A 16033-nucleotide genomic window follows, 5' to 3' on the forward strand; every position below is an offset into this window, starting at 1 on the left:
GGGAAATTTTTAAACACTGATTTTAAGTGCCTGATTCTGCTATAGAACTTTACGAAAGCCTAACTGCAAACGGAGCTCCATAAACTGAGTAGCAACTCTGTATCATACTTTATGTATTCCCACGTCCCAGAAAACATACTGAGTGTGGCCAGGCCCTCATGCCACCCCAGACTGCAATCCTGCTTGGGGCAGAACCATGCAAGATAACATCTTTGGTTCCTTTGTTGCATTTGGATATTATTATCTTAGTTAGGTGTTCAATGAATAATTATCCAATGATAGCCTGAATTTATTAGCAAATGCTTTACTAACTGAATTAATGAGTAACAGAAAATCAGGTTTTTGGGAAAATGGTCTTCTGTACTAAGCATGACACTCAGGTCACCATAAGCATCCTATGATGCAGTATGTTTTCTTAGTCCATTGAGGACTGGGACAGGATAAAGGTGTTTACCAAGGACACCTTGAGGTCAGAAGTAGGACTGCCTCTGTATGATCTGGATGGAGCATAGTCCCACACTGTAGACTGCTGTCTTGGCTGGCTGCCTCTCCAGCATCTTTGTTAGATACAGGAATTGCAATGCAGCGACTTCGCCTTTCCACATAACTTGCTGAGATATTTCTCAGAATTCTTCTGCCACCATGTTTTTTCTCCCATTATAAATATATTATAGGTGACATTTGCTGGAGGATATCTGAAACAAACCACAAAAGATAAGGTCGCTCAGCTACTTACGCAGGAACCCTCAACAACTCTCCAGGTGGGTAGATGGACTAGTGTTCTTGGGGCTTAAGGGAGGGGCAAGGATTCCATCTGCTATTAGGAAGGCTTGGCCTGTATCGCATCCCTGCTCCTCCTGGGCAGCACTGAGTCGCTGAAATATCTCTTTCGGGGATATACTTTCCCATGACAAACTAAGGCCATGCACAGCTTCGATCTGGGGCATGGCAGAAGGGCAATAGCCCATCCAAAAGATGAACCAAGTGAAAAGAGACCATGCTTAGTTTCAGGCACTCTAAAACATATCATCTTGAATCCTTAGTGGGTACCAGTTCCGGGAACCTTGGAGAGCTCCTAGCAATTAGGGAAAGCAGGGCCTTTCTTGCTAGGCAACTGGAACAACACAGCCTGAAAGGGAGACACCTTGTCCCTCATCACACATGCCCTCCAGGTCCCCTTTCTCTGGAGACACACTGAGCACAAGACACAGTGAGCAGGTGTGTGGGAGCTGCTCCTCCTCTGTGATAGGTGCCCAATGATGCACCATGAGCCACAGGATTCCAAAAGGCAGTGACGCATGCGCACACGCCTGTGAGCTAACTGAATCCTAGTGTCTGCTCACACAGTTCCATGCTTGAGCCCTGTCATCCAGAGGGTTAATCAAGCACTGAACAAGGGTGCACATGCATAGACTCTGCTGGTCAAAATGCTCACTGCTGGAGCCTGGCCTCTGAAGGCCATCACTGCCCTAGCTGTTAAACCTTCAAGTGCAGGATCAGGGAGAAGTTGGTGGGAATAGTTTTTGAAGTGACTGTGTGTCATGACCAGTAGAACTCTCCTTAAGACTCCAACAACCAGGAACATCCCCTCCCATGGGACTCAGCTGAATATCAGCCCCATTTGCATCCCTTCCCACCTGTTGTCACAATCCATTTCTCTTCTCGACAAGCCTATGGCTGTTTTCCCATCTTTGCAACAGAGGTGACAGGGTCTCCTCTTTCAGTAGCCTGATGGACATGGGTGGCCCAAATCCAGTCAGCCCAAGGCCTCAGTGTATAACACAGTCACCCCGACAGCACCTAGGACCCAGGTCATGCCTCGGGGTCCAGACCCACAAATGGCCCACAAACACACAGCCTGGTTTTGAAGGGAGTCCAGCCCTTCTTCTAAATCCAGGAAGATCAGGGTGAGTGTGTGTGCTGGGAGCCACTCACAATGGTTGCCGTCTTCTGATGCATGAGATGAACCAAAGCAGCAGAATCACCAAAGACATTAAGATAGCACCCACGACAAAAGCGGTGACAACGATGTTGTGGCGCATGAAATTTAACAGCTGCGCACAGGGCATGTTCCCACCACGGACACCTGCGGAAGATGACACAGAGTAGACAAGACATGAGAGAGGCAGCCAGCCACACAGACCCTGGCTGCTACCCACCGCCCAGCCCGAGTCTGCCAGGGCAGCCCATGAGTTTGGCTCACAGCAGACAGGCAAACACCAGTACCTCATGACCCACCTACTGCTTCTGCAAGTGCTCTTGACCAAAGAACTGGCTTCCTTTAGGGAAGTGAATTTTTTAAGCCACTGGCAGGCAATAGAGCAGCAGAAAGAAGCTGCCAGAAACCATGTGGGAGAACTGAAGTGAGAGACTAGAGGAGGTGAGAACGTCCTATTGCAGACTTGTAAGGACAATGGAGATAAACACTTGGCTGCCAGCCTTCTGAGTGATATAAGCCTGGCTCTGCCGCCCCTCCTCCTTTCTCCCAGCCACAGCAAACCCTATGGTTACAGACTCAGCCACATGTGTGCAGGTTGGGGGTGGAGTGTGCGAGCAGATCTCATCAGTGCCAACAGGAGGTGAAAAGGCAGTGATGGTGCCAGGTTCTAGCAGCAGGAGGGTCGCAGCCACCAAGGGTGGGCTTGGGATCTTAGCTGGAGCTCAAAGGAAAAAGATGCCAGCTGACATCAGGAATGTCTAAGTCTTGTCCTCCTCATCACCATTTTAAACGAGACTGACAGGAAAAGGGAATCAGAGAAACAGGACGTGGAGGGATAATGGCAAGAATGATTTTAATTTTAGCCACAAATCATCCGCTTTTGAAGGTAAATTAGAGGTGTGCCTTCCATCTCCCCACATGCATGTTCAAGTCCGGGCGCTTACGGCTCTCCCTGGTCCACGCTGGAGAGTCTCACCTCGGCTAACTGCTGTTTCCGTCGTGCTTGCCGCAGAGCCCTGTACATCTCTGAGGTACAAAGAGGATTCTCTGGTGTCAATCGCCTCTGAAACATGATCTACAAAACATAAGACACATCTAACATTAAGCACCACTGGTCTGAGGTGAGTTCTTATGGTGAAAGTTATTTTTGTCTAAACTCAAAGTTGGAAGTCAGAACTTTGGAGAGTTTAAATACCATCTACATTCTGCCAGGTTTACCCCTTGCTACTATTGTGAGCATTTGGGGAGTGAATCTGTGGATGAAAGATCTCCTTGTCTGCTCCTAGATCCCATTCTCTCCCCTTCCCACTCACTCTCTCCCCTCCCTTACTCACTGTCCTTTTTGGCATTTTGATAATAAAACCTAAAAGACTCCATGTGGGTTTGTGGATGATTCAGTTGAAGAAAGATGGGGTCAGAGTAACAGGCATTTGAATCCCAGCGCTGCCATTTTAACTGGTTTATGTGTTGATAGCTGGATGAAGTTCTAATCTTTCCTTGGGAAAAGGAGACTTGTTCCTTATCTAATTGGACTTAAAAAGACAGAAAACACCCATTTAAGGTGACTCATAATCATTTCACGCGGAAAAGACCAACTTGTCAAACCAGTCAGGATGGTGACAGCCACAGACAGAATCTTCTGGCTAGTGTGGAGTCAGTGCATAGAGATGTGGGCTTGCCTTGCTCCTGCACAGAGCTTTAAACAACTAGATTTGATCCTTGAACACACATTTACTCTCCTCCTGTCTACACAACAAAATTAACCCTCTTGTTTTCATAGTCACTATATATACTGTCATCAGGAAGGTCAAAAGTTTTCTTTACCTAAGTATCTTTGGAGAATTTGAAGAACTTCTATTACATGTGATGAGTTGTGATTATAACCATTTGTTAATTTTTAAAAATTTATTTGAAAGGCAGAGACAAAAGAGAGACTTCACTCTCAAGTTCACACCTTAACTATCTATAAGAACTGGCCCTGGGCCAGGCTAATGCCAGGACCCAGGCACTCAGTCCAGGTTTCCTACATGGGGGCAGGAACCCAGCAACCTGAGCCAGCACCTGCTGATTTCCAGGATACAAATTAACAGGAAGTCAAAATCAGAAGCAGATCTGGAGACTCAAAACCAGCAATGAAGAGGTTGCAAGCATCCACCCTTTGGAGTTTTTTCCCTGTGGTAAGGAACATACCATGATGGTCAGGTTCTCAGATACACTGACTGATTTCCAAACACTGCAGCTTTAGAAAGCAAACTACGAAAGATGCAACAGCCCTTTACAAGAGTGAGCACAGAAGCACGTAAGCAAATATCCCTGTTGTTTCACAAAACAGACTCAACCCAAGTCATCGATCATGCACACCCCCTCCTCCTGGAACAAATTCATCCTATATGAAGCAAGAGGATTTCACTTTGTGCTCAAGGAGAAAACCAAGTCTTTCTGCCATCATAGCTTTTGGTTTTATGCTCTTAGGGGATGAGTATGGATATGGACCTTTATGTAGAGATGAATAACACCTCATTGCCGGGTGTCCCAACTCAGACTGGAGGCCCCAGAGACAAAGAATAGCTTTAGCTACTGGCTAATATGATGTAGGTGACAAGCTGAACCCCTCACTGGTGGCACACGTAGGAGTCGGGTCTGGGGTCACCTCTGGTAAGGTTTCTTTGAGGACTCCCCCAGTTGGACCACTGGACTCTCAACTCCAACCACAAAAAATCACAGGATCTGTGGTCTGGCTATGGAGTACCATGTGTCAGAAATGGCCCTCCTTGGTTGTTGAAACCAGTGTAGTGGATTCATGTCAGGTGTACATGGGGCACATGGCAGCTCACGGAGGCCCACAGAGGACATCCATAGCAGGACATACCATAGCAGAGGATGGAGGGCAGAACAAATTGGACAACTTTCTCCACCAAGCATTGAAAGCAAATATCTGGGCAAATGGAAACTCCAAGTTTGACTGTGTCAGTCAATGGACCTTGGAAGGATTTCCTCAACCTTGGAGCAATGAAATCAACAGCATCTCAGAACTATTGAAACAACTTAAGCAGTGCCCTCACAACAGGAAACACATCAGGGACCCTGGCATGACATCAGTGGCTGTCCTGCATCCCAGGGTACTGATATGATTAGGCCGCTGGGAACCACTCTCTTCCCTTCTCTCCTTCCTTCCCCCAGATACAGGAAGAAGAAAAAAATTTGAAACAGTTGTCTCACCCATTTTCCCCTATTTCTCTCCCAGTCCCACCCAAATCAGTGGTCCACATAGGTATGTGTCCTCCTCAACTATGTAAGCATCATCAGGAATAAAATTTTAACAAAATAAGAATAAAATACTCTGCCTTCCAAATAAATCTTTTTCTTAATTTCTAAAAAAGATTTTATTTATTTTTATTGCAAAGTCAGATATATATAGACAGGAGGAGGGACAAAGAGAAAGATCTTCTGTCCAGTGATTCACTCTCCAAGTGGCTGCAATGGCCAGAGCTACACCGATCCAAAGCCGGGAGCTGAGCCATACAAAGCCAGAAGCCAGGAACCTCTTCAGGGTCTCCCACTCGGGTACAGGGTCCCAAGGCTCTGGGCCCATTCTCGACTGCTTTCCCAGGCCACAAGCAGAGAGCTGGATGGGAAGTGGTGCTGCCGAGATTAGAACTGGCGCACATATGGGATCCCAGCATGTGCAAAGCAAGGACTTTAGCTGCTAGGCCACTGCACCAGGCCCTCAAACAAATCTTTTCAAACAATACTTAAGGGGTCCATGTTGTGGCACTCCAGGTCAAGGCTGCCTTCTGCAGTGCCAGCATCCCATATAGGTGTCAGTTTGTATCCTGGTTACTCCACTTCTGATCCAGCTGCCTGCTAATAAGCTGGGAAAAACAACCAAACAAGATTCGAGTGTTTGAGCCCTCAACCACCCATATGGGAGAGCCTGAGGAAGTTCCTAGCTTTACACTGACCATTTGGGGTATGAACCAGCACATGAAAGATCTCTGTCTCTCTTGTGTTCTGTAACTCTTTAAGATTGAAAAAAAATTAAGTAGGAACATGTAGTATATTTTAGAGGAGGCCTCTCAGATCACTACAACCAAGATGAGCGTCTACATAAATGGTGCCAAGTCAGGCGGGAGCCACATCACAGACAAATGGAGGAACACGAACTGTGGAGTGAGATGGTCCCATGCCACGTGCTGCTCTAGAGAAACAATCATCATCTCTTCTCCCTCCAGGAAGTGTGCACAGTGACATGTTTGTCCTGCTTTATTCTTTTATTTTTTTCTTGCAAAAGATGCTTCCTGGGGTGGTAGCTGCTCACCTTGGACTCAAGCCATTTTGCTTCCACCACAGTGAAAGCAGCAAGGCAGGTCTTTACTCATGAGCCAGAGTCAACCTTCCCATAATCCTCCTGGGCACAGAGATTTCCCCTGCTTCCTCACACTCAGGGGTGACACTCAGAAGAGTGCTCAGCCCCTCACGTCAGGGGCAGAAGGGTTTCCTGGGTGAGTTGGGAGAACAACAGCTTGTTCTTTTTACCCCGTTATCCTGCACATCTTGCACAAGTATGACCTCAGGGGTATTACAGGGATTCTTAGCCTCCCCAGTGCTGGGCTCTCTGCTCAACTGGAGCCAAAGTTCCCACAGTCAAGTATTTATAAGGGAGCCTGAGACCCCATCTGCCAGACACCTGCCCTAGGCTCTCATTGGGTTTCTGAACTCAGGCAAGAGACACAAGAACCGTCACTTAGGGATTCCCAGTTCCAAGGTTAGCCATTTGCATTTACTGGTAATCAGGGATTTTGTCCACAGTGCTGAGGAAAGAGTTGTTGGCATCAGGAGACCCGCAAGCCACACGAGCTCCTTGGGTAAGACAAGGGGTGAGGCGGGGGAGGGGAGATTTCCTTTAGCACATATGTTTCTGAAGTCAGAATGTCAATAGAGAAGTCGATTTGAGTTTCAGAAACATGTGTCTGAGAGTTAAGTCTGTGGAGTAGATGGACACCTTCCCCTGCCTGCAGCTTCCAGGGCAGATGTGGTGGGAAACGGCATTGGGCACTGGAATGAATGCACATCTATACGCACAACACCCAGCCAGGCTCATTCCCCAGCCTCAGGTGATCTGTCGTTCTCCCAGTTCCCCCAGTTCCCCCAGTCCCCCCAGCACTCCTGTTATTCAGTACTAGGAGACTGCTCTGGGACACAGTCACGACCTTCATTCGTCCTGTCTGTCTGTGTGCTCAGGGCAGGACACTTGGGGTTCTGTCTTATCCACTGAATGGGGCCCTGAGGACTCTCCCGCTCCCCTACTCTCCCACAACACATCAGGCACATGGAAGGACAGAGTGGATGGAATAGAGTTAGAATGTCACCCATCTGGGATCACCTCAGACAAAGTTTCTTTGGAGATCACTCCAACTGAACTGCTGATCTCAGAACCCCAACCAGGAAGAGACTATGTCAGCCAGTGGATTCTGAATAGATTTCATCGCGTTTGCAACAGCGAGAGTGGCAGCAATTCAGAACTGTTGAATTATCAAAACTGCTTGAGCAGGACCCTTGGAGTGTGTCTCACATCTGGGACCAGGGATGGGTGGGAGGCTGGGTGGGGCTTCTCCCTTTGTATCTCCCCTGACCCCATACACAGGGAAAAGGAATGATGATATTAGTGTGGAAACAATGGTATTACCCACTTTCCTGTAGCCCTTGACTCTTTGTACCCTAATCAATTAAGTAACATTACTAAAAATAATAAAATGGGGCCTGGCAGTGTGGCCTAGCGACTAAAGTCCTTGCCTTGAATGTGCCAGGATTCCATGTGGGCATCAGTTCTGGTCCCGGAGGCTCCACTTCCCATCTAGCTCCCTGCTTGTGGCCTGGGAAGGCAGTTGAGGATGGCCCAAGGCTTTGGGACCCTGCACCCATGGGGGAGACCTGGAGGAGGTTCCTGGCTCCTGGCTTCGGATCAGGGCAGTGCCGGCCGTTGCGGTCACCTGGGGAGTGAATCATCGGACGGAAGATCTTCCTCTCTGTCTCTCCTCCTCTCTGTATATCTGACTTTCCAATAAATAAATCTTAAAAAATTTTAAAAAACTTATAAAAATTAATAAAATAAATATTTTTAAAAAAGAATTTCACCCAGGGTTTGCGCTGCCAGCAATGATAAACTCCATTTCAAATCTAATCCCCTAAACAACATCCACAATGGCAGGACCTGTCTGGCCCCTCATATCAAAGGTCATACTAGAATACAGGCGTGATTATACTTCAGACCGCAGACTCCATGTTGTGGATAGAAGTTTAGTCAGAGACCTCACATTGTCTACCTTTGTCTCACAAAAGCTTGTTTCAAGAAGGTAAAGCTAATAGCAAATACAGAGCCTAATAAAAATGTGCACATGGGCCTGGTGTAGTAGACTAGTGGCTGAAGTGCTCGCCTTGCACATCCCGGGATCCCATATGAGTACCAGGTCTAATCCTGGCAGCCATGCTTCCCATCCAGCTCCCAGCTTGTGGCCTGGGAAAGCAGTAGAGAATGCCCAAAGCCTTGGGACCCTGCACCCCACATGGGAGACCCAGAGAGGCTCCTGGTTTTGGATCAGCTCAGCTCAGGTCATGGCGTTCTCTTGGGGAGTCAATCAGCAGACATAAGACCTTCCTGTCTGTCTCTCCCACTCTCTGTAAATCTGACTTTCCAATAAAGATAAATATTTTTTTAAGTGAACTTACATGTCTACTGACATACACTTACCTTCATTTACATCTCTCTTTGTAATTGATTTGCCTATTGTAGTGGCTTCTTCAGGTGGTACCTCAGAGGAATTATTGAATGATGTCTGCTTCAGAATTTCATCTTAAATGAGACAAAGGCATGCTTAAATCAGCAATGCAGAATTCATATATTTTGTAATTAAGCTCCTAAAATAGCGAGTTTAAGAGGACCTGAAGAAATGATACAGCTCTCTGCTAAATATGACTGCTTTCGTTATTGCTTTCCAAACTCTTTACTTTTTATGTTGTGTTGTGGTAGACATGCATAACAAAATTTGCATTTGAAGTATTTTTAGATGTACGACTCAAGAACTTTAGGAATATTCACAGTATGGTTTGAATATCACATTTTCCCCCACAATTTCTTGAGCACCCCCAACAGAAACTAAGGCTCCCGTTGCGCAGTACTCCCCCATTCAGCCCACCCCAGGCCCTGATCAGACAGGTGATCTGCAAATGCCTTCTCCCAGTCAATTACATCCATGCCTCTGGTGCACCAACGCTCTTCACTTAGAGCATGTTCACTGATCTAATTAGTCTCCTCTGCCTGTGCTTTGGGGATCACATTTAAGATGCCAATGCCTCACCTGAAGACCATCAATATTGTCTAATTTTCTTCTAGGAGCCTAAGAGTGCTAGCTCCTAAGTCTAGACCCTCCATGTACATCAAGCTGAAAGTTTTGAACGAGGGCTCAAGAGAGGATTCACCCTCATGGGATGCCAGCAGTTGCAAGGCAAGGAATTAGCCGCCAGGCCATCATGCTGGCCCCTAGCTCCCTTCTTGTGGCATGGAAAGCAGAGGAGAAAAGTCCAAGTTCTTTTGCATCCACCTGGATGACTCAGAAGCTCCAGGCTCCCGGTTGTACAGCAGTCCAGCTCTGGCCACTGTGGCCATTTGGAGAGTGAACCAGTAGATGAAAGAGCTCTCTCTCTCTCTCCCAGAAACCCTCAAATTTAAAAAAAAAAAAGCAAAAATAAATAAAAACAAAGCATGGGTTTGAGTCCTGACTGTTCCATTCCTAATCCAGCTCCATGCCAATGAGCCTAGGAGAGCAGAGAGGACCCCTGCCACCCAAGTGGGAGGTCAGGATGGAGTTCCTGGCTCCTGGCTTCAGCCTGGCCCAGCTCTGGCCACTGCAGCCATTTGGGGAGTGAACCAGTGGATGGAAGGAGATTCTCTTTCTGTCATTCACTCTCTCACTCTGCCTTTCAAATGAATAATCTTTTTAAAAAGGAAGCAGGTAGAGAAATCTCCAAATCTTTGTCTCTTATAAATGGTATTATATAAAACCTAGTTGCCTCTGCTCCTTCTCATCTATTATTTTCCTGAATTACATTTTTTTCCACCTTTTTGAACCTCTTTTTGTCCAATACACAAGTGAATCTTGTAAACTGAATAAACATGGATTCTTTTTTTTTTTTCTTAGATTCATCCATTTCTATTACAAAGTCAGACACACATATAGAGGAGGAGAGACAGAAAAAACATCACTCCCGAAGTGACTGCAACAGCCGGTGTTACGCTGAGCCGAAGGCAGGAACCGGGAGCTCTTCCGGGTCTCCCAAATGGGTGCAGGGTCTTTGGGCCACCTCGACTGCTTTTCCAGGTCACAAGCTGGGAGCTGGATGGGAAGTGGAGCTGCCGGGGTTAGAACATGCACCCATATGGGATCCCGGGATGTTCAAGGCGAGGACTTTAGCTGCTAGTCCACACCACTGGGCCCACATTATGGTTTTTAAGGTTACTTTCTTAGTGACTTCTCTGGGTACTCCATAAAGTAATTAAGACAAACCTAATTTAAACTTGAACTTAAACACTTTATCTTAAACCTGAAGCAATCCAGTTTGAATAGTATCAGTTAATTCAAATAGCACACCAATTCTCTACTCAGTCCCTATTTACATACACTTCATAATACTATCATGCAACACATTTTAAAACTTTGATGTTCATAGATAATTTTTTTTCACCCGTTTACGTTTCAATTTACATAGGAAAGAGAGAGGTTACAGATCAAACCAAAACTACAAAAACAGTGGCCTTTAGATTCATCTATATAAGGAGCATTGTAGCATAATGGATTAAGCTGTGGCCTGCGATGCCAGCATCCCATATGGACTTTGGCTGATGTGCCAGCTGCTCCTTTTCCATCCAGCTCCCTGTTAATGGCCTGACAAAAGCAGTGGAGGTGGGTCCAACTAAAAGGGCTCCTGCCACCCATGGGGGAGATCTAGATGAAGCACCTGTTCCCACAAGTTCCTCATGTTCTTTTTTATTTCCTTCCTTTCCATTCTCTCACAGGATAATTTCCACATATTATCTTCAGGTTTACTGATCCTGTGCTTTTTCTTTTCAAGTCAGCTGATGAAAGCCTTGAGTGAGTTTCTCACTTTAGTTATAGTTGGTTCTTTTTCACAAATTCTGACCGCTTTATTGATATTCTCATTTTATTTAACTTAAGTTCTCTCTCCATGGAGCCCCAAAGGAGGTCACCCTATCTCTGGCTAATGCTCCAGCTTGCTCATGAGGGTTCTGTCAGATTCCCTGCAAAAGGAAGTTTATGAACCATGCCATCTTGTTCTTCCATCTCTTTCTAGTTTATGGACATCCAGACAATTGTATTTTGGTAACACTAAAAATTTTGAAGTCCTTGGGTCTGGCATGGTAGCATAGTGGCTAAAGCCTTTGCCTTGCATGTGCCAGGATCCCATATGAGCCCCAATTCTACTCCTGGAGGTCCCACTTCCCATCCAGCTCCCTGCTTGTGGCCTAGGAAAGCAGTCAAGGATGGTCCAAAGCCTTGGGACCCTGCACCCGAGTGGGAGACCCAAAAGAAGATGCTGGTTCCTGCCTTTGGATTGGCTCAGCTCCAGCCATTATGGCCACTTGGGGAGTGAATCATCGGTGGGCAGAAGATCTTCCTCTCTGTCTCTCCTCTCTGTATATCTGACTTACCAGTACAAATAAATTTTAAAATATCTTTCTAAAAAATCTAACCCTCTCACTACTCATTTATTGTTGATTTTTGCTCATTAGGGAGTGGAGTGAATTTTTCAAACTGTTCCTGCAAAGCTTTAGTATTTGTGAAACTAGTCAGTAACCTGACAAAGCTTTTCTGAAACTCTTTGAGAGTATTCTCAAAAAGAGAAAACTGAAAATATTGTCTCAATTTCCTCCAAAGAACTGCCTGCTAGCTTGGTCAATCCTAAGGCCTTAAACAATGGCCAGGCCCAGTACCAGCCTCGCAGTGATTCAAAGCAGCACACAAAACAAACAGTGCAGGTTTGGCCACATTGGCACCAGCCAACTTCAACAGGAATGTGAACCGCCAGCTACTCAGCTTCCAGGACTCAGGGCTGCAGAATGGTAGCCAAATATGAAGTGCTGAAATGCACCAAAGTACGCCTTCAAAATGTACCAAAATGAGCTCACCTTGAGAAAAGTGTCCTTAGTAGACTACCATTTTCCAGGTTAGTTAAAAGGTATTCTTGCCAATTCAATGGCAGTTTTCTTTCTTTTACTTAAGATTTATAATTTATCTTAATTCAGAAGGCAGATTTACGGAGAGAAGGAGAGACAGAAAGATTTTTCATCTGCTGGTTCACTCCCCCAAGGGGCTGGTATGGAGCCAATCTGCAGCCATGAGCCAGCAGCTTCCCCAGGGACTCCCACATGCATGTGTGATTCCAAGGTTTTGGGCCATCCTCTGCTGCCTTCCCAGGCCACAAACAGGGAACTGGATGGAAAGTAAGTAGCTGGGACACAGGCTGGCACTCATGTGGTACTGCAGCACGTACAGGGGGAGGATTAGCCAATTGTGCCATCACACAGCCTTCTTCCCACCTTCCAGCACCCCACCCCCACTGTGGTCATGACAGTTTTCATAAAGGAATACAATTCTAGAGCATCTCACCCCCACCATGGCCCATCTAATCTTTGTGTCCTTTAAAATGTCATTGACAGGTTTGGGGTGGATGAATGGTCACAGCATAGAGTCACCAGGAATGAGTTAAAATCATCATGCAGAGTCTCACCACACACAAGAACTCACTTCTTCACTCTCTTCCCAGGAAGAGTTCAGCCCCCCCCCCAGGGGGTGGTGATCCTGCTCCCCTACTTGGAACTTGGGGTGAGAAGCAGGGCCCTTTCCACCTTCATGTCTCCCATATTTTGCATAATTTCTTGGGATTCTTACACTTGAAGGATAGATTCTAGGGTCAAGAAGAAGTGCTTGGCACCGCTGGGAATGCAGCAGGTACAGGTTGTCTGGGAAATAACTCCTGACAAGCGCATGGCTCTCTAAATACAGCCTCAAGGTTTCACATTCAGGGGTTACTTACCAACTAACTCAACCAAGACGTTGTTATCATTCATAATGGAACTTGATATAAAGTCAGAGCCTTTTGACTGAGAAGTATCTATGAGAAAGAAACCTCAGCTGTGGTTAAATCTTTCACTGGACCTGCACCTGTTCTCTTTGATGTTTGTCCCCATGGTGTTTTTGAGAGGAACAGTGTGTGGTTGATCTGCACCCACATAGCATTCACAAAGTGTCTGCAAGAACTCCAATACACAACCAGTCACAACCTTCATCTTTCCCATGCCTTCCCAGCAGACAACACACTCAGCAATTCAGTAATCTGTGCATAGGACAGTGTGACCCCAACGGGAAAATTGGTACAAAGGTGTGTCTGCTTGATAGCAAATGATTTCAAGAATTACTTGCATTTGATAAGTGACAAACACATAGTTCCCCAGGAATAAGGCATTGGTGAATCACTGCAGACAGACATATTTAACACTGTAAGCATTCTGTTAATGGAATGTTCACTAGCATATTAAGCAAAGGAAGGAAATCCAACGGGGAAAAGGCCAAGCTATCACACTGGCATAGTCAAATTCTTCTCTCCTAACCAAGTGACTTAAGAAAGACATCAGCAGGGTCTTGAAGCGTAAAATTACATACATGCTCACAATTCCAACACAGGACACATGCCTGTATCCTAACAAGAACCTGCCTGTTTCCAATTTTCTTCCCCATGCACATGTGTTTGCATAAGGCTTTCTCTGTTATATGGTGTTGGAATGAAGCAAAACTTTAAAAATGTATTTATGGGTCTGGCACTGTGGTACCTATTAAGCCACCAGTGCCTTGCCTCCCAGTGTGTGCATTAGCAGCAAGCTGGAGTCAGGAGTGGAGCATGGAACCCAGGCACTCCAGTGTGAGACAAGAGCATCCTAAATGGCATCTTCATCACTAGACCAAATATCATCCCTGCCCCACCACCTATCTGTTTACATATGCAGTCACCTGCTGCTGCTGCTTCCCATCCTTTGTCTCCCAGTGCTCTGGCTACATATCTTACAGAAGCTAGAGCAGGAGTGGGACAATGGGGTGGGATGTGGGAAGGCTCTGTCTCCCCACCTCAGCAACAGTGACGAGTGCACACATGGATAATTTGCTTGAAACAGCCACTACACAGAAAGCTATCACCTCACTCACAGCTCATGCTAGAAGAAACTGAACCCAATCGCAAATCAGACTCCTGGACTATGAACATCTGAGTTCATCAATGTTCATAAATATGCGCTTCCACTTGAGATCATGATTTCATAAGGTTAGCAAGAGGGAGGATATGGGAAATTCTTTCACAGCTCGAGTTTGAATTTCACCCCACTGGGATGTGGTCAACAAGTCGAATGTGACAGAGTAGCACACTTCACACCAAATACAAGCCTATAGAAATAGGTGCATTTTGCGTGTTCCCAGCATATACTTGCCTTCCTTCATGTTTTCCACCAAAGACGATAAGTCTGTCGGTTTTACTTCTTCAAAAGAAGTTTCACTTGGCTCATTAGATACTTGCGATAGAATATCATCTAGGGAAACAAACAATGGCATGTCAAACCTCAACAAGGCGGGATACATTCAGTTTGCTACATCAGTTCCTAAAATGATCCACAAACACATGAAGACATGATGCAGACTTGAAACCTACAGGAGGTTAAACTCTAGCACACTCAGTCTTGGGTAGGGAAGTTCCTGCTACTGGCCTCATCAGAAATATTGAGATTGCTCAAGAGATCCTGGGTGGGAAACATGACACGGGGCTGGAATTTTCCCCCGAATCCTTGTGGCTCTCAGTACCACTGTCTTCTTCCCCTCTGTTCCTGTGGTCATCCTAACCCACATCTCTAAGACTGGCTTCATCCCTGTTCACACATTCCTTTCTTTCCTTTGAAATGTTAGTGCCTTTCCCAGGAAGCTTTTCACAGCAAGAGCTCCTGAAACTGTGGCACACAGACCTAAACCCAAACTTCCTCTCTGACTTCTGCTTCCCTCACTGTTTGTGGTGGGTATGGTTTCCTGTCACTTTTGTGAACATTAAATAAATCAAAACCTAGAGGCATATTGAAGACAGCCAGATGAGGAGCATTCTGGAAGCAACATGTCTGGAACCACTCATCACCATCTTCCTCTAGCAATAGCCCAAGCCAGCTAGTAAACATCAGCAGGCTTCCACTCAGGGCAAGTACCACACCACTTGAACTAGGTAGGCAGAGAATAAAAAAGACTTCTGAGGGAAACACATTCCTAACCAGACAAAAACCAGAGGTGTCCTCCACCAATTCTGTGAGCACTCATCACCAGCAACTGCCAACACTGCCATATCTAACTGAGCTTCCAGCTGCAAGGGCCACTCAAGGAGAGATGCACACTTCCTCTACCATTCTCCTTAGCAGTCTGAACAGAGCCATGGGCCAGCCAGATGACCCCTGGTAATCAGGGACACTGGTGCTGCTCTGAATATAAAAGAAAGGAAATCTGATGCTGTATCCCTACCCCCTCCTCTCCTCTTCACCATGCTTGGAAAGCAGGGGTGACATCTGGAGATGCAGAAGCCATTGGATGATCAACAGATACAAGCACCAGAAGAGACCCTGAACATCTTAGAGAAACTGACCATCAAGTCAAATATGACAGCAAAGCCACAGCCTCTGTCCTCATGTGGCTAGGACAAAGCCCCTTCAAAGGCACTGAGATCCACTGACAGGTTTTCAGGAACTGCAGCCAAGTCCATTGTTAGCTGGCACAGGCACCAGGAACACAGGGATTTGGCCTTGCTGAGATGATCCTAGACACTTGATGGAAGAAGCAAGCCTAAGTTCCTGAAGGTCACCATGCCTTTAGGCTGGGAGTATGAATTCTGTCATTCATACATCAGGCTTGACTAAGCTCTGCCTCTGCACAGGCACTCACTCTATGAGGTGCTGGGGGACTCAGGGCCTAGTGAGACCAGGCCTTCTCTGCAGCCCTGAGACAC

General features: G+C 46.2%; 1 protein-coding gene across 1 annotated transcript; it reads right to left on the reverse strand.

Moving 5' to 3' along the window:
* Positions 1-294: 294 nt before the first annotated feature.
* CUNH2orf92 (chromosome unknown C2orf92 homolog) lies at positions 295-13114 on the reverse strand. The gene is made up of 5 exons (XM_040994139.1): positions 13049-13114; positions 8688-8789; positions 2916-3014; positions 1936-2086; positions 295-695 (listed from the first exon to the last, which is right to left on the reverse strand). The coding sequence occupies exons 1-5, from the start codon at positions 13080-13082 to the stop codon at positions 563-565; spliced, it is 519 nt and encodes a 172-aa protein (XP_040850073.1). The 5' UTR covers positions 13083-13114; the 3' UTR covers positions 295-562.
* Between the last annotated feature and the right edge of the window lie 2919 nt (positions 13115-16033).

Source organism: Ochotona curzoniae, unplaced genomic scaffold, assembly GCF_017591425.1.
Source record: "Ochotona curzoniae isolate NIBS_2020 unplaced genomic scaffold, NIBS_Ocur_1.0 contig_883, whole genome shotgun sequence".
NCBI classification, from domain to species: domain Eukaryota; kingdom Metazoa; phylum Chordata; class Mammalia; order Lagomorpha; family Ochotonidae; genus Ochotona; species Ochotona curzoniae.